This window comes from Falco naumanni, chromosome 5 (assembly GCF_017639655.2).
Source record: "Falco naumanni isolate bFalNau1 chromosome 5, bFalNau1.pat, whole genome shotgun sequence".
NCBI classification, from domain to species: Eukaryota; Metazoa; Chordata; class Aves; order Falconiformes; family Falconidae; genus Falco; species Falco naumanni.
Genome location: NC_054058.1, coordinates 17235185 through 17260397, shown reverse-complemented (window position 1 = coordinate 17260397; position 25213 = coordinate 17235185). Strand labels below are relative to the sequence as shown.

Genomic DNA, 25213 nt, shown 5'->3' with positions numbered 1-25213 from the left:
TCAGGGGAAAATTGTTTAATGCATGGCGAATGATGTAATGGTGGAGGCTTTCGGCAAGGTTAGTGGGGAGTAAAAAGCAGGTGGGAGAGGGGGGTGTGTGTCAGACTGCAGGTGCTGGGTTCCACTCAGAAATACCTGTCCCTATGGAGCTGATCACGGTAAAAGCGGGGTGATGCGGGGGGAAAGCTGTGATCAGAGGCATGCTTTGGCTTGTGTGCCTGTGCTCAGTACATTAGCTTTGTGTTCCTGTCTCCATCATTGCTAAAGTAAAAAGTTATGCATGAGATGAACTGGGTTTGAATTTACAGGACTGTGAAACCTTAAGTGAGCTTCCCCCCCCCCCAACCCCTTTGATTGGCTTCAGAGAGAAACGTGTACGGTATTGGGGGTGAGGGTTATTTTGCCTTCCCTGTTGCAAAAGCGCGATGTGCATTCTGGACACGAACTTCAGGGTGAGGAATGTGTTTGGGGCTGTCAGAATGGCCCTCGGTGGAAAGGCAAAGAAGCTGTTGATGGTACATGAGTTAACTGTCAGCAAATAAAGAACCAAGTACGTATGAAGGAAAACTAAATGCTAATAAAAAGGTGTTATATAGTTACAAGTGGGAAGCAGGAATAGTCATCTGGCCAAAAGGTTTTCTGGTTTTCAGACCTCTCTGTAAACTTCTACTGCACTCCTGGAAACCAAATCAAATCCTAGATTTATTTTTTTAAACTTACTGAAGATTAGCATTGCTTAGAAACTATAATGGGACACTGATTTCGGCACATTTCTGGTGTCTGTGTATATTCTCTTGTTAGTGGCAGGAACCTGAAAGAATCCCACTAGTGCCTGTGGGGCACACAGTCCTTGAATTCAGGCCTGCACATGGGTCCGATGGCAGCACGTACCGCAAGCTGCTTTTATTGGTTTGCTATCGCTATTTAGTCTATTAAAACTATTTGCCCTGTAAGAAATGAATGAGAATATTTCCCCTGAGCTTGGATGGTTTCAAAGACACTTTGTTCAAATCATTTGCTGCTTCAGTGAATGTTATTTTCAAAATTAGAAGTGTCAGCAAATATTTTGTTATTAAATGATGCCTCTCTTTAGTAGTTTTTGGGTTTGTGGTTTTGTTTTTTTTTTTAAAAAGATGGACAGTAGGAAAACAGATGACCAAAACTGATCTGCACTGAACACAAGACTGTACTTTGTGTGCTGACTGGAGGGAAAAAATGCACTTGCTGGCTTGCTAAATCGAGATAATACTTTGGATGTTGAGAGACAGAAAAACAATTAGAGCTGTCGAATGCTTTGCTGATGTGCACGTTGTCACATGGGGAGATGGCTTGTTTTGTGCCCATAAGTCTGAACTGTTCAACTCTCAGCAACATAGTAAGTTAATTAATAAAGTTCTTCACGGCTGGGCTTGGAATGTGAGGTCTGTTTATCTGTGAAGACAACTGGCCCAGGAATAAACAGCAGAGGTCACTGATGTGGCCTGTTAGGAGGCGTTCTGACTTACGTTACAGGCTCCTAACAGGCGGCTTCTGCTTAGTTTATTGGTACATTAAGACAGTGTTAACTGGACTGAAGTGTTTCTGTATTTGTGCACTTAGTACTTGTGTGGATAGTAGCTTCCTTTGAAGTATGTAACTATGTGGGAAAACGTTTGTTAGAAGTCTTTGACCTCTTTGGGTTTTCAGGTGCTTACTCATGCCTCAAAATACTCCATTTCTGTATATACTGGTATTCTTAAAAACTATCGCCTTTTTCTTTTTTTTGATTAATTTTACAAGCATATTTGACATCTGGTTTTGCTTATACTTTGGACTCATTTGTGTTTCCTTTGTTTTCTGAACAGATACGTTTGGACAGGGATTTTGGGGTGTGTGTGCTAGACTGACTTTACAGCAGACTTGCTCAGTGCTTCTCCACGAAAGCTCACACTGTTGATGGAGTGTGACACCCCCAGGCTCTGACGGGCTTTGAGGTGTGCTGCTGCTGTCACAGCTTGTCAGGTAAAGATCAGTGTGTCTTCTGGATCACGTGTCAATATTTGTCAGCTGCTGCATAAAGTGTTTGGTTGTAAAAGGGAAATCATCTTTTTGCTCTAGCTTGAGGGCTGTGCTAGTACATCTTTCTGATTGAGAAGGAGATGTGCACCTCACCAGGAGAAAGTGGCTCTTGTTAGACTGTAAACATGAACTGTTAGCATAGTTTTTCCTGCACCATTTCTGCCTCCATGTGCAGTTCTGTTAAATCCATCAGCATCATCAGATTCCACATTTCTTGTGTAACCCTACCCAGTTTGTCTTCACTGATCCCTAAATAACTCTCAGATTTCTTTTACTCTGCTCCCATGTTATCCCTTTTCCTGGTACTTAATTCTTCAAAAATATTGTCTTTAGTTTTATCACTTTATCCATATTGGATTACCTGAATACGTGTGCTCCTTTTATCATATTATCATGGTTTATTTTTCCTCTATGTGTTTAAATAACTCAGCTATCTCATTAGGCCTTTTTTTTTGGTCATTTTTAGTGGCGTTTTGGTTTTAGAGCAATCATTGGTAGTTTGGTTTTTGTTTCAGTTTTGGGGGGAGGTTTTACATTTTTAAGATGACAACTCTCGGAGCTTTTACTTTTGAAATTTTTGAAATTAGCATCTCAGCATTTCTAGCTAGAAATTTACTTTTGTGAGCCATGATGCCAGTGGATCTGTTTCTGCAGAAGAAAAGCAGCCCCTGGAAAAGCTGAGCTCATAGCAGGACCACTAGAGTTCAGATCAGTAATTGATCTAGAAGTTAACATAACGTAAACCTTGAGCAGCTTGACTATTGGTAACAAGACAGCAGAGAGCAAATGGCTGATTGCTAATCTAGCTCCTAATTATGCTAGTCCTAATCCAGCTCCCTAGATTTCTAACTTCATTTCTATGCTTCAAAGTTGTTCTGGCATTGGAGTGCGGAAAGAGAATTTTGGACTCATGCAATTTCTTTGTTTCAGACAAAAGCAACCCTCTGACCATTTTCTTTCACTTACAAACCTAAGGAATTTTCTTTTCTAAAATTAAATCAGGAACTAGTATGACTTTGGTGTTATTTCAGCAAAGGCAGTAGAACCATGCTCAAAACAGAGAACTTACTAGACTAGATGATACGGCTTGCTTTTTTGTTTAGTATCATTGCAGTCCCTATGGAAAAACCCAGAATAACACATCAGCCAAAGTCTGTTTCCTTACAGAACCAGCACAGTGTTGGCAAGGGTTAAACCAGCTCTATAACACTTTCCCTGATGCATCTTCTTTTGGAGAAAGAGAAAGCAATGTCTGCCTGCCTTCCTTTCTGGGTTTCCCAGCATTGATCTAAATATACAAGTTTGTTGGGTCTAGGAACCTTCAGCTGCTTCTGTATGAGAGCAAGGTTGGACTCATGGATGGCTGTAATTAAAAATGTTTCCCCCTTCTTTTGCTATACCACCACCTGCTAGAAATTACGGAACAAACACTGAAAGCATCTATAACCAGTCCCTTGAGACATCCAGGCACTATATAAAGGAAGAGGAGCACCTGTTACTAGAAACAGTTATGAGTTACTCCAGAGTTGTTCAGTGCTATTTCTCTTGGTGCTCTTTTTGTAACAATTTTTAGTATTTTTAGGAAACAAACTGTGGTGAAACTTCTGATATGTGTACAGAATGGGTAGACGTTGCTAAAGCATGGGATGTTTGATTCCTGTTGTTTTTAAAGGAAGCTGTGTTGCCTCTTCGACCCAATAGATGTTAAGGTAAACTTGCTTGGTGATGCCTCACTATAAACACCAGGATTTTCCTCTCTTCCAGCTGCTGAGAAGCCTGCTGCATTAGCTCTGGTGTCGCTGCAAGTATGACTTGACTGATTTGCATTCATGGCTCTTGGATGATTTGGTGAACCATGGAGCTCAAAGTATGGGTGGATGGAGTCCAGAGAATTGTGTGTGGGGTCACCGAAGTCACAACGTGCCAGGAAGTTGTCATAGCCCTTGCTCAGGCTATTGGTAAGTAGCTGTCAGCTGGATGTCTGGGAACTGGGATGAAGCTTTTTTTTTATGAAGCTAAACTGGGGGAAGGTGGGGTTTCACTGAGTATCAGTAGACCATGAATGTACAATACACAATGGGATAACCTTGCAGTGTAAACTTGTAGCCTTTGATTTTTACCCTGTCAGAGAGAGATTAAAAAGAAAAAAAGGAAACACGTTGAAATCTATAAACTTTTATTGAGTACAAATGTATTCTCTAAATAATAATAATAATAATATACTGTTGTTGTCAATGTTTTCAGTACCAAAGAAATACAAAAGCAGTGCAAAGCAATTGGTTGGCTTTCACAAGCTAATGGTATTCCTTGAAATTATACACACAGTAAGTATCCCTAGCTATACGGGGAATAGAGTAGATCAAGGAAACAACCTTCAAGTTCTCCTCTTACTTCTGCACGCCACATAACTTGGTACTGGTGAAAGGGTAACAAAGTCTGTTCGGTGTTAGCTATTTGCAGAACAGGTTAGGGAAAAAACCTAACAACCGTTCAGGCTCCACTACAAGAAAGAGCATTCATTCAGTCTTGTCAGATCTTTCTTGGTGACTGAAAGCATCCTGAGTAAGCCTTAAGGATTAACTTCATCCCTTCAGTGCTTCCTGTGCTGAATCTTATTCTTCGGTAAAATTTTAAAATTGGCTTTACTCACTCCTTAAATTTAGGCATTAAAACTTATGTCTTAACTAAAATGAAATTTATAATTTAAGGGCTAGCTTTTGCATTTTTCAGTATTCCAACAATTTTGCAAGACTGTACTTTCATCTGATGGAGTAGAGGACTGGCACTTTTATATCTTAAGAGAATTGAACACAATGCTAGAGCGTGTACATTTATATGCATCAAATACCTTTTAAAGTTTGATTTAAAAATTGTGGAAAGTCAGTATGTCTCTAAAATCTTGTATTTGATGGTTGACTGTTAAGTGTGCTTTTACTATTTTAGTTGCAGCTTTTAATGCTAATTGATTTTATGAATTCCTTGCTTTCATATGTCATTTTCTGCCTGTAGGGTTTTTTAAGGCATGATTATGCTAGCATGATTATTTCCTAGTAATGATTAAGGAGTGTTACGTATTTAAAAAAATAAAGTGGTTGTGATAGACTTCTGTTCTTTGCTTTCAATCTCTCTTTCATCCTGTTTCCTATCACAAAACAAAAAATGTCAGACTCCCAATTCAAAACAATAATTTAATGTTCGTTCGCCTGCGTAATTTCTCTGTTTTTTCTGTATCCTTGGTTATTAGCCTGAACTCTGAAAAGACTCCATCAGCCTTGGAAATGCACCCAGTTTTTGTCAACTCAGCAGACTTCCTTTTCTGTAACACGTCACCAGTTCATCTGAGGCATGCAGCTCTGATTCCATGCAGAGTTAAATTTCAGTTACAACCAGAGCCAAATTAAGATAATCCTTTGGAAACTCCTTCCTGAGGCAAATATTCATTCTAGAAAACATCTACAGTAAATGCGCTCCAGTTTCTCACTGAGGCAGCAAGGACAACATTAAACACCGTATAACTTAGGCTTGTGTGTCTTTGGCAGCTAGGGCTTTCCCAACCCTGCTGTCAGGCTGTTCGTCAGAAAAGCAACCATATGTCAGCTCCTTTGATTTGGCTATAGGTACCAGCTTACCAGAAATAATTGTCACTTGAATTTGAATGGGAATCTATTCAAATTTATCCCTCTAGCTCTCACCTGACATTTGGTGATGGAAAATAACCAGTCTTAGTTGGCTTCCTCCTTGGTTGGCTCTGATCTTATTTTCCACTTTGTGAATGCTGAAGGAGCCAGACTGCATAGTTTAGCAGGACTTAATATTATTTTGTCTGTCTGTTGCAAAGTTTGAGATGCTCCTTTTGTTTTATCGTGCCTTACAGTTTATTGCTAGGTCCGTGACTTAAAAAATAGAACACGCACATACACACAGACAATGCAATAGTCTTTTTTGAGCCTGCAATATGAACTGCAATAAGTGTATTATTTGTGTTGAAATGCAGTGTCTGGAATATCTGCAAATTAACTTGCTTTACAGCCATATCCACTAAAGAATGCACAAGCCAAAGACAGTTCAATTAAGACATCCATAGTTCAAGAAGCTTCTCATGGACAAACTGAAGCTGCCTCTATTCCAGCGATATGAAAAGTAAAGCTTTACGATGTATTTCAAAAATAGGAAAATCAAAATTATAGAATGGGCTGTGGTTGGAGGGCACCTCTGAACAACATCGTCTGGTCCAACTCTGCTGCTCAAAGCAGAGTCAGCTAGAGCACCTTGCTCAGGACCATGTGCAGTCAGGTTTTGAATATGGCCAAGTAAGGAGACTCTACCACCTCTCTGGACCACCTCTTCCCAGTGTTCAGTCACCCTTGCAGTAAAAATGTTTTTTCCTTACATTTAAATGGAATTTCTTGTATTTCAAGAAACTTCTTTTGCTGTCACTTTATCAAATGCAGGGCTGTGCCTCCTGATTTCCTGCTGTGATAAGAGCAACAAAAAGGTTTTCATCTATGTACTTTCCAACTCTCCTCTCATGTGATGGAAATTCAGTAATAGCTGCCTTCAGGATGTGAAAGTATTCTCTCTTCGTTTTTTTCCTCTCTCTTTCTTTTAAATGCAAAGGCAGGAACTTATGTTCTAGGGCCATTTTATCCAAACAAAAATAGCAAGTCATGCTGGGCTATGCCCCTTTTCAGGAGGTTCTGTCCCCTACCCAAAGTGTACTCTAATCCTTTGGAAGTGGAGTTCTGTCGTTTAACTCGCCTGGCTAATGCTCCTTGACCTATTCCTTACAAATTGGTATCTATCACTATTACTCTTTCAGTAGACAGGCTTGCTTGTCTCTCTTCCTTTGGGGCTGTCCTCTTGATGGATAACACTTGCGTTACCTCTGCTTTCGTTATGATCTTCTTTACCCTGTTGCCCATCTGTTGATCACTGTGGAATAGAAAATTATTCTATTCAAAGTTTCTGTACAAATAGGGGTTTTTTTATTTCTATTTGGCTTGAAGTTAAAGGGTTTGAATTAAATCTCAAACCTTATTCTTTAAAACAAAAAATAAGGGAGAGTTTTGTCCTTTGATCATCCCACCAAAGCTTATTTTAAAAATATATGTATATAATTTAATGAATGTGAGAGAGAATAATATCAATTGGATATAATTTTGGATGCTGTAATTGATTGTGTCTCTAACTTAGGAGTTAGAAATGCCTTAGCTGGAGGAATGGTCACTGGAATTCTGTTAAAGTTGGACATAAACTATCCACTTAGTTTCTAGAAAGTAAAATCACCTCCCACTGGGATCTGTAAGAACACTTGATATTACCTCTTGTGAGTTTTATCCAGGACTGCTTTATTATTTTGTTTAACTCAAGGTCCTTGCAAATTACAAAGAGGAAGATTTTGCCTAATAATACAAATAAGAGAAGCGATCATTTTATCATGAGAAATGAAGCCCTAACTAAAATGCAGAAATATACCACAGCGCACACTTAAAACGGAGAGTCATGAGTCTTGTTTTAAATTTTTTTCCAGGAGAGATGAGCTAATTTTATCACATCCATCATTGTCTATTTTGAAAATAAGTGTTTGGCAGCAAATTCTGCCTGGTTTTCTGCTTACACTAGCTTTTCTGTGCATTCTGTGAAAATCATGCCAGAATGCCTTCATATAAACATTGCTTTGCGCATTTTGATTCTCCTTCTTAATTTGGGCAACTGAAAAACAAGTAAAAAAGAAAAAACTACTGATATTTTTCAATTAGTTGGTAAATCTGGTCAGAGGTCTGGCATATACTCTGGCAGAGTAATATATGGACTTAATAGTCAAGTGTGTGAGTGTAGTGGCATCTCTCAAAAAACCATTGTAATACTGAGGGGAAAAACAGATGGTATCCTAAAAGAAAGCAAGGTAATTGTGTTAGCTGATAGTTCAGGCAAATGTAGTTTAACTACAGAGTATTTTTTTCTTTTTTTTTTTAATTGGCTTTTACTGTGGGGTGTTTTTTTCATTCAAATCTAAAAAATAAAAATCTTCCAAAGGAAAATAGGGATGAATAACGCAGTCACAAATATACTTGCCCTGTTCCTTCAGAAGTGTCATCTCCCAGGTCCAGCCCCTGTGAGGATTTTTACTGCATTTGTTGTGATTTCTTTTCCCTCTGTAGACTAGAGTGTGACTTCTGTACTCAGGATGATGTGTGCTTCCTAGAAAGAGAATACTTCAGTCCAGAGATGTGAAGCTTAAATTTCTGACTCAAAGGGCATTTTTGTCTGCCCTCCCCATAATTTTCTGTGGCAAATAATTAAAATGGTAGACTTGCTTTAAATAGTGCTGTGGACTTTGGTTTTCTGGCTGTAGCATATCAGGAGAATGAGAACAACACTTCACCAAACAAGAAGTACAGCTGTCTCTTTTTAAAATTAAACAAATGCAGCTGTCGGGTTTTTTTATTGCAGTTAAGTATTTTTCCTCAAAGATAAATGGGGTGTATTTGTGAAAATAAAGCACTAATTTGTTCGTTTTGTTTCAGACGTGTTACAGCATTGTAAGGCTCAGCCAGAGCTGAATCTGGAAAAATCATGCCACTTCATTGATGTCTCTTCTTATGTTCATCCCTTCCTCTAAATACTTTCTGCAAAAGCAAGTGCCAGAGCTGGCTGTCAGACACTGAGGGGGAGAGAAAACAGTCTGAGATTGAACTGAGTCACAGTGCCGAGTCTGAAGAGGAGTAGTAAAACGGGCCAATTCTTGTTGTGTACAAACTAAGGTTTTTAGACATTGAACCAATCTTGTAGTGTACTGCTAAGAATCCCTTAAAAGCTGTTATTTTTGACCCCAAATTTCATTCTCTGCTGCTTCCAATAGCAGCATTGGGTGGTAATAATTAGTACAAGAAAGTTGCATGCAGTGGTGATCCCATGATGTGATTGCATAAACTTTTTTGTTTAGAAATCTAGTGACATTAACCTTCCGGAGAGGCACGGTGGTTGGGTGGGGATGATTTGATGCCACCTTTAATGATGTGGTACGTCTGGTGTAGCGGTAGCATGTGCAGCAGAGACCTGGGCTGCTTGATCTGTTTTGCCACATCTTCTGTTTGACCTTGGCCAAACTGCTCCTCTGCATTGTTCTACCAATTTAGGAAATGGGTCTAAAATAAACGTGGTACCTTGGGGTGCTTAGACAAAAGGCAGTTGAAAGTATGAAGTGACTTTAAGTGCTTTGCTTTGTCAGACTGATAAACTTTTGTATACCCTTTTTTGAGTGGAAGGATAATAGTAACAGGCTAAGACTTCAGTCCTCATAAAGACATTGAGCACAGCTGTACCTAGTGAGCTAAGCAGACCTTCCCTGCCATTAGACTTGAGCCTGTATATCTCTGTGGGCTTATATGTATATATGTTTTCCTAGGACTGGGCTCCTGTTCTGTTTCTCATCATTTTCTATGGTGTGTGCATACATGTGTGTGAGAAATATAGCATGAGTTAAGAAATCTGAGTTAACTCAAACTCTAACCTATATTTTGAAGGCTTTTAAAATCTTTCTTGGGTATTTAGTGAGTTCTCAGGTAGCTGGAGTGGTATTTATTTTTTTAAAATTTATATGGATGATAAGTATTACATAACAAATGAAACGTCAGCTTCATATTTCAAAGAAACTGAGTTCAAATCGTACTGCATTTATTCAAATTGCCAGCAATTATTTTTCTGTCTGTGCTGTTAAAGATTAGGAGTTAATGCTGTTGCCCCTTTGGTAAGGCAGACCATTTTCTCCCACATATTCTACTTTTAAGAGTTCTTTCAAGATGTCACCCATGTACATTATTTTTTTTCTTTATATTGCTGTGTTAAGGAGGACAGCATCCTTTAGCCTAGGGCTGGGTGGCTGCCTCTCGGAAACCAAGTGGGTCAGGAAGCTGTATCCATGCCAGGGAGGGGGTGCACTGGTCAGTGCCCCAGAGCTCTGGGCAGTCTGGGTTGACATACCTGGCTTTACCTCCATGGAAAGCTGCTCGCAGACAGGTGACAGTATGTATATGCTTACTATGCACTGTTGTGAGTTTGGGGCGCTCATTCGGATTCAGCTCAAGAGTGAGACTAGTACAACTTCATTTTAGTTTGGGTGTCTTCAAACTTGTGTCTTGCATGCAATTTTTTTTTTTTTTTTTTTTTTGAGACTCCGGTGTCCAGAGTGACACCTTGCAGGGCAGGTCTTTGGCACAGCTGCTGTGCAGCAGCAGAGGTGATGGGATCCCTGGGAAAAATGGGAGCTAGGAGGATGCCTGCCAGGCAGCTCCCCTGGCACCAAGTACATCCTGGTGGTCCTGGAGAAGGAGAAACTGGGAGCAAGACTGGATGACCTCTAGTGACAAAGGCCTGCTCTTGCACACCCTAGCCCCTTCCCTTGGGAAGGACAGGTACCCCATGATTAAGACTGCTCATCACAGTCTCCCAGAAACTGTGTGAGACCAGGGCAGTGACTCAGCTGCTTGCACTGACTCACTGCTGTAGGTCCTGTCTGTGAAGCATGGGAGACACTTAATGAAAAGATGGATCTTACTTGGTGTTTGAAATATACTTTTTTAGCCTGACTGGAAAGATAAGGCACAGATACCTTTTTACATGGTGTATTATGCTACCTGCATATAAAAATAAAAAAGCAGTACCTGTCCCAAAAGTGCAAAACATTTCAGGGAGGAAGAAAAGGAACGAATCATTTCTGTCCTGAGAAACAGTATTGATGAACTCAGGTTACAGTCCTGCCAAAAGCATTGCATGAGAAATACTGCTACTTTCCTTTGGAATTTCATTTTCACTTTTGGCAGCAGAAATAGTTGCTCATTGTCTACTGTATCAGGTACAACTATTAAAGCATGTAGAGAAGCTTAAAGTGAATAATAGTTATATGGGTCCTACTGCCTTCATGGAGTGTAATTTAAAAGCCTGCCTCTTGAGAGTCTGAAAAAAAATGTTCAATTACCTTGTTCCTATATTTCATTAGTTTAATCACTGTTCGTTGTAATGGAACCTGTGTTTAAATTACCAAATTACTTTAATCCTGAACTAAGACTACAGTGGTTGGACACATGACATGGGCGCTCGGGTCCAGAGCTTGCTGTGTGGCTGTACAGCAGAGCAGTGACTGATCAGGGATACTGGCTGCAGTTAGATCTTCAGTGTCTCATTGATCAAGTGATAACCAGCGGCATTAGAACTGGATTCAAACCACTAGTAACAGCTAGTTGCAGGCTATCAGAACATCAGTGTTGTGGGGTCCATATATTTCCTTTCTTGATTTCTTTCTTACTTTTAAAATAAAAGATTGGTTTGGAGATGTTCCTATATTAATAGAACCGGTGATAACTTCGTATGCTTAGATAGCTGTAGCTGTAAACTTGACCTGTTAGCCTTTGACACTGGCCCTTTGTGCAGATGCAGCGTGCCCTATGTGTGCAAATATATACCTGCTTCTGTTATAGCTTGTCATGCATTGTCGTGCAACACATATGCAAAACTTTGATTGTTTTCAGATGGTATTATTATATGGTCCATGTGGGGGACCATTATGTCAATGGGTCAGCACAGAATATTAATGAGAAGTAGCTGGCTAGTGAATGGTGGGGTAGAGGCTCTGTGCTTTCTCCAGCCCCTGAATTTGTTTTCTGAAGAGGGAACCGTAGAACACAGCACTACCGGTGCTCGTTTGGGTCAGCCTGGGTTGTTTTCTTTACCGTTCTCAGTAGTACAAGTCTTTGATAGAAGTATTTTAAGAAACAATAAAACCTGAACAACCAAAAAGGAACAAAACCCCCAAACAAACACGAGATCCCACCCTGGTCTAATATGTTCTAGTCATACATGTTCTTTAAGAAAATTTGGTTTCAGAAGTTGTAAAACATCCACTGACAGGGCACACACCCATTGTGAACATCAGTACTGTAACTAAAGCTGGGCTTTGGCAGCTCCTTAAATCTGCTCATCTGACTTTACCTGGAAACACGTCATAAATCTGCATGAGATGCAGTGCGTTCAGTGTGCGGCTGGGAGAGACACTGTGGTTTAATGAATGCCATACGTCGCTGATACGGGGTGCATTATGTGAATACGATAGTAACTCATTTTTGAAATGGTAATATTTGGATGAATGAGGTAGGACTGAGTTCTGCCAGGTGCTGTGTAAGAACAAACAATGTCTATTTCAGAAACCTTATGGACAACATACAAGACAAGCAGCAGCATGCAGGTGTTGAACTGTTCTTTGTCAACAACCCAAGCAACCCGCTTTCTCCTTGTCAATGGCAGCACATCAAAACCAGCAGTTTGTTATAAGGATGCTGGTCTTCTGAAATATTCTGTCATTAGTTTTGAATCAACCCTTCATTTGTTAAGTAATCCCTGCAAATGCAAGCGAACATCACAGTTGTGGTTGTCCAGGTATTGTTAATCTGCGTCATACCTAGGCTGAACACACTAAGCCTAGGTAATGATCTTGGATGGGGATAGCTTTGTTTTAGGCAAATACTGAACTCCAGGTGTGGCAGTTGAACTGTCTTAAGTATTACTTCTACAAAACACTTTCTTTTATGTGGATCTTGAGTGCCAAATTCATTATTTAGGACTGCGTGTTGATTTGGAACCCTAAGCTAAGATGGAAATAGTTCTTGGCAAGTGCTTTGCTTAATTCTTTAATTCGCTTTTGGTTGAGATTGTTAGCTTTATTCCTCTCCCTCTTTTTTTTTTTTTTCCCCTTCTTGTTACATTTCTTCTAAGAAGTGTATTTAATAGCAAAGTGAATAGAAATGCATGCTTATCACTCCCCTAGTGGTACCTACTCTTGTTCACAATTTCAAAACCTCTTTGAACTTGGCTGTTTCTGACACAACAAGCACATTAGGAGCATTAGCATGATTACAAGCTGAAAGCTTTAAGATTAACAAAATATAAAGTGGTAAAGTACAAGCTTTGTCTTGGGTTCTGTGGTATGCTTTTACTTAATTTTTCTTCTCTGGGATTTTATTGTTAGTATGCTATGGCAAGCGGTACTAGGTTTATTTTTCCTGTAACACTGATGCCTACTACAAACTGTAGTCTTCATGGATCAATGAACATTTTGGACTTTGTAACTTGGTGTAGTAAACTTGGTTTTTAAGTACTTTATAGCAATAAACTTTAAATCCATTTATGAGTGTTGCCCAAGCATATTGGTATGCTGATAGATATTTTTTTTCTTTCTTTTTTTTTCCTCTCCCCCCCTCCCCCTTGCTTAACTCAAGTCATTTATAAGGCGTTTGGGGTGTTGGATTGCTGTTCCCATGCTGCTTGCCTTGTTTTGCTGACTTCTATCAATCAAATCTTTCAGTTCTCACTTGTAACTTGAAAGTGAACGTGGACATTTTGGTCTCTTATTTGGCCAGCTAACTACCTCTAGTATGTCCGACAAGCCAAAGTAGCCTGTTCTCTAGGCGGTGCCTGTGCAGCTGATGTTGTGGTAGTTGTTCTTTGCATTGTCAGCTAACTATGAGAAAGTGAGATCAGAGGAACTGTTTCCAACACAGTAGAAATATCGGGAGTTCTTTATAAGGCTGGTCAGACAATATTAGATTTTAGGAGGCTACATAGTATGCTAATCACCACAGTGGAGTTTGTCTCCTACAAATTTGAAATGGAGAGGCTGTGCAAGTGTTGTGGTTAGAGACTGGCCGGAGGCAGATCTCCAGCCTGAGATTGGACTATTTTTGTTATTTGGGGAAAAGTGCAGTGGTTGAGTGAGTGGTGCAAGGAAAGAAAATTCATCAGATGGATTACCACTGATAACTACATTTATTCCAACTCTTCCACTCCCTAGTTGTGTATATGACAAGTGTTTTATCTAGGCATTTATGTGATGCCATAAATCCTCATTTGAAGATCTATCATGGAAATAAATGTATGTAATCCATTAAAATAGCTAACGATGTTTTTAAGGTTAATGACAATTCAGAAATTCATCAAGATCATGCTTTAAAAGCAATTGATCTCTCACATCTTTTTGTAAACAATGTTGTGGCTTTTAAGTGAAGTCACTTTTCATAAGGGAAAAATCTCTTCTGCATGTGGAGAACATTATCTCAGACTAGTAAGAGTGCTTGGAAAAAATAAAAATAGTGGAAAACCTCAAATGCTGTATTTTTGTAGCATTCAAAGCATCCCATAAAGGTCGTCAGAGGAAAAAGACAGCTGAAGTGAATTTAATTCTGGTAGCAGCACAAATGAAGCCATAAACATGAGCTGTACCTGCTCCTAGCCTAGAAGCAAACGGTGGTGCGTGCGTTGTACAGCGGCTGTCAGTGCAGGAGGCGGAAAGCAGCATCACAGCAGTTACGAAAGGAGTCGGGGGGATTCCTGAAGGCTGCGTGTGAGCTGCTGTTCCCCGGGAGGGGGCTGTGCGGGGCGCCCGGGCTGCTGCTTCCCAGCTCGGGAGCTGCCGCTGCTGCTCTCGTCCGTGTTCCACGCCGGGAGGGTCTGGCGCAGCCTGTCCCCGGGGCCCGAGCCCCCGGCTGTACCCCCCACCCCCCCGGGGGGCGCGGGCTGGGGTGCTGGGGCGCCACCAGCCATGGCCGCTCCGGCCGGTGGGCGATACAGGCCAAAAGCGAACACGCTGCCTGCAGGTTTGGGTATTTTGTTTGGCTGCATGAAAGGTGTTGAACTCTTCCTACTCCCGTTTTCTTCCTCTAGAGATGTGCCTTTGGAGTGTTTCTTTGCTGGACCCCGGCATGGCTGGGTCACTGGCTGTAATGTCGGTGGCTGCCAGTCCGAGGGAGCCCCGCAGCTGTGCGGTTCCCCTTGTGCGCGCACCGTACCCGCTTGCTCCGTGACTGCGGCGCCTGGGGCGGGTTCTCCTGAGGTCACTAGCAGTTGACATGCGCCAGTTAGTGCTCGGCTCGGGGAGCGGAGGAGCGCTTACTCTAACGCGGGACGATGCGGGCGGAGGAGCCGGCGGAGCGGGGCGCTGCCGCAGCTCCCGTGAGCGGGCGCGCCCCCGTGAGCGCGGCGCCGGGCGGCCGCCGGGGGGCGTCCGCGGCCCGAGCCGCCCCCGCCCGGCGGTCGCGCTGTCCGGCAGCGCCCCCTGGCGGCCGCCCGCTGACGGCTGTGCTTGCCTTGCAGGTCGCACCGGCAGGTACACGCTGATCGAGAAATGGCGGGACACGGAGCGGCACCTGGCGCCGCACGAGAACCCCATCGTTTCGCTGAACAAGTGGGGGCAGTACGCGAGCGACGTGCAGCTGATCCTGCGCCGCACCGGGCCCTCCCTGAGCGAGCGGCCGACTTCGGACAGCGTGGCTCGCATCCCGGAGAGGACGCTGTACCGGCAGAGCTTGCCGCCCCTGGCCAAGCTGAGGCCGCCCGGCGACAAATCCATGAAGAGGAGGGAGCCGAAAAGGAAATCCCTCACCTTCACCGGGGGAGCCAAAGGGTTAATGGACATCTTTGGGAAAAGCAAGGAATCCGAGTTCAAGCAAAAGGTGCTCAACAACTGTAAAACGACGGCGGACGAGCTGAAGAAACTGATCCACCTCCAGACGGAGAAGCTTCAGTGCATTGAGAAGCAGCTGGAGTCCAACGAAGCTGAGATCTGCTACTGGGAACAAAAGTATAACTCCAGCCTGGAAGAAGAAATTCTCAAGCTAGAGCAGAAGATCAAAAGGAACGAAGTGGAGATTGAAGAGGAAGAGTTCTGGGAAAACGAGCTGCAGATTGAACAGGAGAATGAAAAACAGCTGAAGGAGCAGCTGCAGGAGATGAGGCAGAGGATCCTGGAGTGTGAAAGCAAGCTGAAGGACTATGTCTCTCAGATCCACAACATGGAAAGTGGCCTTGAAGCAGAAAAGCTGCAGCGGGAAGTCCAGGAGTCCCAAGTGAATGAAGAAGAGGTCAAGGAAAAGATCGAGAAGGTGAAGGGTGAAATTGATATTCAGGGCCAGCAGAGCCTGCGATTGGAAAATGGCATTAAAGCTGTAGAAAGGTCTTTGGGCCAAGCTACCAAACGGTTACAGGTAAGACTGTAATTTTTATCCGTGGCTAAAAAAAGTCAAAGACCTGACTGTAAGCAATTTCTCTTACATTTTGGAGATTTGGAGCCCATGAAAGAAAACATGAGGAAGTTTCCACAGTGAATTGGGGTATAAGGAAGAAAGTGTTTGATTTTCAAACTGCATTTCAGATATTTTTTTTTAAAGCAGACAATTTTAACTTCACCTGTGTGTATTTTGATCATTCAGACAGTCTGAAAAGAAAACTAGTAGTTGGTTGGTTGTCTCAAGGTAAACCGGCAGGTGTTTTGGTGGATGTGTTCCTGGCCATTCAGGCCAGGGTGGCCTGCAGGGTTAGCGCTGAGTGCCCAGCACCTTTTATTTATTTACGTGCTGGCTCAGTTTCTTTCCCATCAGTTAAGCTTTGGTTTGCTACCGTTCCCTGACCTCTGAGAAACCACTCGAAGCGTATCTTCACTGTGCAGTGGTCCATGATAGAGAAACACCAGAGGTAATTTCAGCCAAACTAGCTGAGGGCAGTATGGGTGCATCCATGGCAATGCATCTAGCCACTGTGCCCTGCTGCGATGGAGTGCTCACTGGCTCCAGCGAGGTGCTGCTGTGCTAGTGGGTCTGGGCTTTTTTACATCTCAGACAAGTAATATCTCCTGCACAAACAGCAGCACATTTAGGGCTAGCAGGGGATTGTTGTGCTGCTAGGTCCTAAACAGGACCATAGTGCTCTCTCTCGGCTGAATGCCTTTAAAAGTACTAGTCTTCAAATTCCTGTGGATTTGGGATTAGATATCTTGAGGTTTAGGTCCTAGATCTTGGTAGCTCAGTGCTTCATATTGTTAAATTTCAGGGAAATTTGTGCTGTCATAACCTTTTCTGAGGCTAAACTTCTGATTCTTGCTAGGTTTGTCTGCTACCAAAATAGATGAATTCAAAAGAACAGTCCAAAAGCAGCACCTGGACAGATGGATGTAGAGCTAAAATAACTGTTAACTTACAAGGCTCTTTTTTTAAAAAAAGAAGAGCATCTCCCTTTTCTTGTCTGACTTGCTGGTATACAAGATTTTATTTTCTGTACATCTCAGGTGTTTGTGGGCGGGTGTGTCAAAAGAGAATCCAGTCTCTTGATTCCGTGCTGAAGTTAATGATGTCACCTGGAACTTGATAGAGCTCAAAAGAATAAATACAAATGAAAATCCAGCTGCTAGCTGGATGAGGTGAAGTAAAGGTTGTGGCTTTTGGGATTTTAGTGTGCCATGTAAGATAGGACTGAGGCACCATACAGCAGTTTGAGCTGTGATTCTTGCTGTATTCCCGGGCTTCACAGTTACTATATTGATAGTGCTGTGGTTGCAGTGAGGTGATTCTGCTGTGAATATATAAAGGGATTTTGCATCCTTACTCCTGAGCACCCAGAACCATGTCAGCATAAGCCGTTTTTACTAAATGAGGAGGGGGAAAAAATGTAATCTGTTCATGTAAAGCAAAAAGGATGAAAACTGTAATCAGTTTTGGCCATACTTACCTATCCTAAGTTTCCAGTCACACGATGCTCAAGGATTTGTGCTGACAGAAAGTATCAAGTCCTCTTTGTATATTTTACCTATACTCAGTAACACTGCGTAACACTGCACAGAAATGCCCGCAGACATGCTGCATGGCATCTGGGTAGCCACCTGTCCCCATGTGGTCAGAGGTGAGGCCAGAACAGGCTATGGAGGAGCATCACATGCAGCTGTCTGCTGATGGAGCTGAATCTGGGGGGAAGGGGGAATCATTGTAGTCTTAAGACTGTCATAATCTGTCGGAGCTGTAGGTTTCGCATATCATGACAGAATCAGACCCTTGAGGAATATCCTAAGCAATCATCTTCTGTTCTCGTGAAGGGGTGGTGAACCATTGTGCAAAACGGTAGGCTTGCGGAGTGAGAGAATTGTGTCCATAAAAATTCATAATGTAAATAGAAAATGCAGAGAACAAGAAGAAGGGAATTATTCTCCTTTTAGGAACAGAAAAACTAAATGAGCTGTCCAAGTCGCACTGGCTGCTTCTGGCAGAGCTAAAATTTGGTGCCAGACTGATGCTCAGTTGATGTATTTTTTCAGAATGCATGCTATTACTTTTATTTGCTCACATCTGTTGTGCCAACATTTTTCTCAGGTGAGACAGATGTAAACAGACCAGTAGGAACCCCTAATAAGTAATAGTGTTGATTCGCTTTCTGGATTATGAGAGTAAAATACCTTTCAACTCTTCCATTTGCATTTGAATTTTAAAATCTTAGGCTTTCTCTACAAAAGGAAAAGCATTAATTGCCCAATTGCAAATAGTCTTGAAATGCTGCTTTATGCTCGCTGCTGCTCAGCAGATGTTTTCTCTTTCCTGGCAGGACAGGGAACAAGAACTTGAGCAACTGACAAAGGAGCTACGACAGGTCAATCTCCAACAGTTCATCCAGCAAACGGGAACAAAGGTCACGGTGCTGCCAGCAGACCCTGTTGAGGTGGAGGCCCCGCATGTGGAGCTCGAGAGAGGTGCAGCACTCGGAATGCTTTTGGTGGGCGGGAGAACGCGATGGCAATGTATTTACCTGCTGTATTAATGCTAACACTTATACACGAAGTGAATGCTCTGTTTGTGAAGAAGTTAGCGAAATATTAAGAAAGCACATTGTCAAATATTTCTTTTGATTCCAAGGGCTTAGCAAGCTATAAATAAAGTGCAGTATGCAGATAACTTCTCTCCCACTGTGCCTAGGCTTATGTTTGTCCCATCAGTAACCCATTAGGGCAGTAGCTTTCAAGTGCGGCTGCCATGGCTGCAGGCATGTAAGCTGGCAGGCAACATGATTGCACATCTGACATTGCTGTTCATCTGGGTTCTTCCTCTTTTGGTGGGATGTGTTGTCAAAGTAGAAAAGGAATGTGTCTGGATCTCAAGAAATCCCAGACAGCAGCCACACGGGAATAGGAGCTAATCCAGCTGGGCTGCCAGCCATCCAGAAGTCCTGCACAGATGGCTGTTACAGCATGTGCAAATTGACTTTGCCTCTAGTGAAATCAGTGCATTCTGCACATGCTCACATCTGAATTCAGAATTTCCTGGACAGAAACATAGGAGTGCTTCAACTGCGTGTCAGAACTGTGGCACAAGCAGAAACTCCTTTGCTGCAGCTCAGGCTCTGCTGTGGTGTGCTCTGTCCACTACCCTGCTTGCAAGGGGGCTGTTTCTTTCAACATTCTTCTTAGCTGGTTCTTCCCTTCCTTGTAGAAAACTCTAACCAAAAGGCATTGGGAGGGTAGGGAGGTTTGGAGAGAAGTCAAGACAAACAGGCCTTAAATGTCAGCACTTGTATGAACTTTGTGCTTTAAGTGGGCAGAAAGTCGAAGCTTTGAGTTACTATAGGTGCAAGCTTTGTATTCACATTACTGTATAAATGTATTGCATGTATTTATATGCATATTCCTTGGCAGGGGGGGGAGTAGTTGTATTGCGTAGATGCATCTTTCTGTTTGGAAATGAGTCAGAAGCTTGCACCTTAGATCTCAACACTTCTTAGTCAGGCATTTGAATTTTTTGTTGTATGTGGTATTAGTTTTTCTACACTGCACTAAGCAGGAAGAAAAGAGGTGTTCTACAGACATCGTCCTTGATGATGACTTTTCTAACTGCCCTTTTTCTTGCACAGAGCCAACATTTCAGTCTGGATCACTGAAGCGCCCTGGCTCATCGAGGCAACTCCCCAGTAACCTTCGGATTCTACAGAATCCCCTGTCATCTGGTTTTAACCCGGAGGGCATTTATGTATGACAGTACATACCTCTTCTGGAGAGGACCTAGCAAGGTACCCTGGACAAGATACACTTTTGTTTTATTCTGCCAATGATGAATGGAAGAAGATTTTTATTTTCTTTTTTTGTTGTTGTTGTTGTTGGGGGTTTTTTTGTTAAGCCGCCACTTTTTTTTTTTCTTCTTCCTCCAACACACCACTTGGAGCCATACCCTGTGCACTGATGCTAAAGAGACAGAGGAACTGTCTCGATTCCTAATTGGCAAGGATGACCTTGCTGTCAACACAGCTAGAGTGCAAAAACCTTCATTTGTTTTTGCCACTTCAGAAGTGTTTGGGAAAGTATTGTTCCTTGTATAGGCATAAATAATAGACTGAGGGTGAAGGAAACCATGTATGCAACTTACCTGAGGTTTAATTTATTCCCTTTAATCAAATGGACGTGTGAATGTTGACCTTTTATATTTTTATTTTTAACTTGTGAGTAATCACGTATGGCTGTATGTCAGTCTGACAAGGTGACTTTAATTTGTGTGTACAAACATCCACCATTTGATCAAGTAAAACAGCTTGCAATGCAGAGTTCTGTGGAGTGCTGAACCGTTGAAATGGTTTCTCACCACTGGCTTTGTAACAGTTGCTGTTGTGGGTCATAATATCTCATGTTCCATCCATTGCTACCTTTTAAGGCTTGAAAAGTGAGCTTGTGGGATTTACTTGCTGTTGAATCTGCCTTGAATGAAGCACCTAGTATTCAAAAGATTTATGAAACATAAACCTTGGCTTGGTAAAAATATTTCCAGCATATGATTGAGGATGCACTAGTTAGATGATATTTTATTATATAGAATGTATATTTGAAATATTTTGCCACATTGTATATGCCTTTTGAGAAAAGAACAATGTAAGAAGTTGTCTTCATATATCTTACCAAAAGAGAGCAGGAGGCTTTCACTGTGTGTGATTTTGTACTTTATTTTTTCCACTAGCCATTACAGTGTTCTTGTTTTGCGGTAAATCTTGCTGTTGGAGAAGAAAAAACCACAAACAAATAAGCATCATATTCCAGCTTCCAGAATTCACTCAAGTTTTGTGAAGAAACCTGTCGGAGTCTCATGAAGTCAGTAGCAGAGCTTCTACTGACTTGTGTGGGGCCAGGATTTCGTTCCAGGTCCCCAGTGTTAAATGGTAGACGTCTAGCCCCTTTGAAAGATATATGGCTGCTCAGTCACTTAGAGAATATAAAGCTTACAAACAGGAAATTCACAGATCTGGTGGTAATTTTTTACAAAACATGACAAGAGAATGTTACTGCTTCTTGACATCGCTCGATGCAATCGAAGTTAAGCAGGGATTAGACAAAACGGCTTCCATGCAGAAAGTTAAGACACTACCAAGTAGCGTGTTGGTTACAGGCCTTGGAATTAGATTGCTAAAGTGGACACCAAGTTTGTAGAGAAAGTGACTGGCATCAGTGGGACACTTTGTGTACATTAGGAGGCTGGCCTCATGGATGAGTTAGAGAAGAGATGGGCCTTACCTGGTTGCATTTGGATCTCCTGTTCTAACAGCAACTCACACATATCATCATCCCCACATTTGAGATCCCCGTGATATAAGAGGGGGTCACTGGGCTTTCATTGCAGTATTGAATATCTGGACTTCAGTCAGTGGCAAAATGTCAGCACCCCTGATGTCTTTGGAAGGGTCAGGATTTTACCACTGGTAGGAAATTCCAAGCTTTTTGCCGTAGAAAATACATAAGAATTCTTAACTCCAAGCATCCTCTTGTGTTGATTTACTGATGTGCAGATAAATGTTAATTTAAGTTTCCTTTTTTAAAAGAAAAGCTTCCTGGCAAATGGAAGTTTTAGAAAACATAGTAGATAATGAAGGACTCTTGAGTGTTTAATGCATTTTTTTTTTTCCCTTTCCACTTATTAATGGCATCATATATTCTAAAAATGCTGCTGTATTTTGACTAACAGCAGCAGATAAGGCTGTGAATATATAAAGGACCTTTCCAAATGGACTCTGAATTTTTACTGTTTAATTTATCAAGTTCTGCCCCCCCCCGCCCCGTGAGCAAACTGGAAAATGAGATGTTCCTACTTGAGGAATCTTTGCAGTGCTCACAGATTTACTATTTACTGTTAGCTTATCACAGTTCTATGCTCATGTTAGCTGTGCCCGTAACTTTGTATTAAAAAAAAAGAATGTGTATGTGTATATATATATTAAAAAAAAGTGTAAAATATACACAGTTTGGGGACATTATCTGTCCAAGGTACTTGAGCATATATGCCTTACATTCTGGGTTCAATTTAGAGAAGTAAAATGGCCCTCTCCAGTGGATATCTTGCATCTTCAGCACCTCTTGATGTTAGACAACTGAGGCACTCAGCACCTTGCAAAGTCTGGCCCAAATTATGCTGCATGGGGGTGGGGGGAAACACAAGGAAAATCCTGATGCAATTTCAGTCTTGTACTGAAATGAAGTGTTTTTAAGGCAGATCGGCATACTTACCCAGCTAATGTTTTTGTCATACTTTGACTGGTCCATCTCCCACAGATGTCAGTTGAGCTGAATTGGGCTCTTGCATCATAAAAACTGCTCTCTTTCTCTGCCAGGTTATTCTTTAAGGTGGAGGGAGGACGGAAAGGATTAAAAGGAAGGGTAAGAGCGGCTTTTGGAGGGCTTGAGTTGTGGTTTTGTAATAGAATCAGGAAAGGAATTTGCCATTTATGTTAAAAATTAACACCTGCTGACTGCAGCAGCTGTTTGACAGAGAGGCCAGCCTGGAGCTGGCTCAGGAGTGGCTGCAGCATCATCACTGAGTGGACCCTTATTGTCAGGCCTTTAGCATATGTCAAGGTGATCTGAAAAACGTTTACAGCTTCAGCCACTGTTGTGGCAAAGGAGAGGCTTTGGTATCCAACCCTGTCATTTGTGAAACACTGACAAATTCCCCTGCCCCTACCATACTCCTCTTGCTTATCGAATTTCACCCAGGCTAAAGTTCTATAGCATTTTCATCCGCTCTGTAAATAAACCAAAAAGAAATGGCATGCCCTTGCATTAAATGTGAATTGAACAATGTATTACAGTTATAAAAATTCCTTACACTATGGCATTAAGAGTTTTGCTTCTAATCAACTGTAGAACCTCACTCTTTCTTTACAAATGTAGAAAAAAAAATCATGTTCAAAAGTGTTTCAAACCTACCTACGGGGCATTAGCAGAAAGGAAGCTACACATACTGTTTTTATGAAGTGCCATATTATTTACTGGGCAGCATGATAAAAATGGAGGGTTTTGTGCTTGCATTAAATAGTTGAATACACAAGCACTATTTTCCAGTGCATGGGGAATTTATATGGAGAACTCCTGTAATTTATTACTAACGGAATTAACTGTGTTACCTCTCTCATCCATGAGAATACAGTTTATTTTTGCTGGCGATGGTATTTTGTTAGGGGAAGAGGCAGGGAGGGTTGACCATTTGAAAAGCCAGTATGTTAATGCTAAGGTAAACATTCTGAATGCCTGAGTAAGGGAGAAACCCAAGTCCTGTTCTGAAAAGTCAGCTAGGAACCTGCCTCCCTTTATCATTCAGCGGGATGTAGGTTCCCAAGTGCCTGATTTGCTTCTGGAAATGGTGTGTTAGCTTTGAGATTACTTGCTTTTCTAAACCCTAGCAAGCTGGAAGGAAGTTCTTAAAGAAGAGAACTACCACTAGCATTAGCAATATGCAAACATGCTTTCATTGTGATGTAAGAGGGGAAAAGAACCATTAGTGAAATAAAAATCTCCTCTTGGGGCAATAATGCCTTGTTTTTAGTGTGAAGATAATTGCATTATTTTAGTGAACGGAGATCATATGAGTATGATCAAAAAAATTGATCTTGTAATTTTTAGTGAGTTATCTTGAAGCATATAAATTCCTGATGTGCATTAACTTGAGTGAATTGGGCCTTAATGATCCATGTAAATAACAAAACTGTATTCAGATATTTTTTTTTTCCAGAAGATAGTCTCTAATGGTCTGTACTGTATTAAAATAAGTGTCAAAGTGTTACTTTTATATTACACCTCTTTTTTTTTTTTTTTAAAGGACATTGAAACCTGCATGTTTATTCTATTTGCTACAGTATTTTAATGTTTTGGATGAAGGCCATCGGCTGTATGGAGATGACAAAACAATCATTCTGTCTATTTATTCAGTATTGCTGCTTAAAGTTTTCAAAATAAAGCTTTCAATGCCAATATAGTGACTGATTGAAAGCTGTTCTAGCTCTCTTCAGGTGTTTTTTTCTATGTTTATAGAAAACTAAATAAGTGAAACTTGGTATATAAACTGTTGTACCAGCAAAGAATTATTGCAATAATATTGTGGGGAGGGGTTAGGGTAAGTGTGTGTAGTATATACATAAATGTATGCATGCAGCAAATGCATTTAGGTCTCAAGTAAATGGAGTGCTAAGGAATGTTCAAATCCTTTGTGGGCTTGCAAGCAACTTACCCATGCAATCAAATACTGGTCAGTGCTTCATGCCAGCATGCAGTGCTTGTGAGGGGCACAGCAAGCAGAGGTGGTCACAAAGGATCAGCTCAGAGCCCTTTGAACCAAATGGGATTTAAGTACATTCTTGAGTATTCCATAGATGTGTTTCTGAATTGGGCCTAAAAGCATGTTCTGAGTCAAAAATCTTTCAGTTGCAGCAAGGATGCCTCGTTTCAAGCATAGCTGGTGCCTCTGAAAATTTGAGTAGTTTTGAGATGAATCAAGTATGCCTGCTCTATTTGTAAAGGGTATCAAAATGCAGAGAACATTCACCTTCGTGATCACCCCATGAAACTACTAACTAGGGGTTCTGACTGGAAGATTTGAGTTGCTGATGCTTTAACCTAGAGAAGCAATGCAAACTAACTGTGAAAGCACGAGTGAGCATTTTATTACTGCTCTGCTTCAATGCAAGATGAAAATCTGTATTATATGTAACTATATTTTTTGTCATTTAAAAAGCTTCTATTTTTTATTATTCTCATGACTGGCTGACAAAAGATATTGGATATGCTCCCATACAATAAATTCCCCTCTGAAACTTTGGGTCTTTACAGTTCATGGTTTGCTGGATTTGCACTGTTCATCTCGCGCACATCTCATGATACAGCTACTGGAACTCTGTCTGTCAAAGAACTCTTAGCCTGAAAGCAGGCCAAGGTAACGCTTGGTGTATCTAGAGCTCAAATGCTTTCAGAAACGGCCGTGTGTCAAGCGCTAGGACACAAGGAACACTCCTAAATGGCAATTTACTTGGAGGTATGGTCCACAACAGCTGC

At 41.5% G+C, this 25213-nt stretch overlaps 1 protein-coding gene across 2 annotated transcripts in view; it reads left to right on the top strand.

Annotated features, from left to right (window-relative positions):
- The window catches only part of RASSF8 (Ras association domain family member 8), an 89160-nt gene extending 64185 nt beyond the window's left edge, over positions 1-24975 (top strand). For both annotated transcript variants that reach the window (XM_040595260.1, XM_040595259.1), the window contains 5 exons: positions 1845-2001; positions 3823-4016; positions 15199-16088; positions 18469-18613; positions 19768-24975. In XM_040595260.1, the coding sequence (XP_040451194.1) occupies positions 3914-4016; positions 15199-16088; positions 18469-18613; positions 19768-19889 (1260 nt within the window). In that variant the 5' untranslated portion in view covers positions 1845-2001; positions 3823-3913 and the 3' untranslated portion in view covers positions 19890-24975. The remainder of the gene's footprint in view (positions 1-1844; positions 2002-3822; positions 4017-15198; positions 16089-18468; positions 18614-19767) is intronic.
- Positions 24976-25213: the final 238 nt, after the last annotated feature.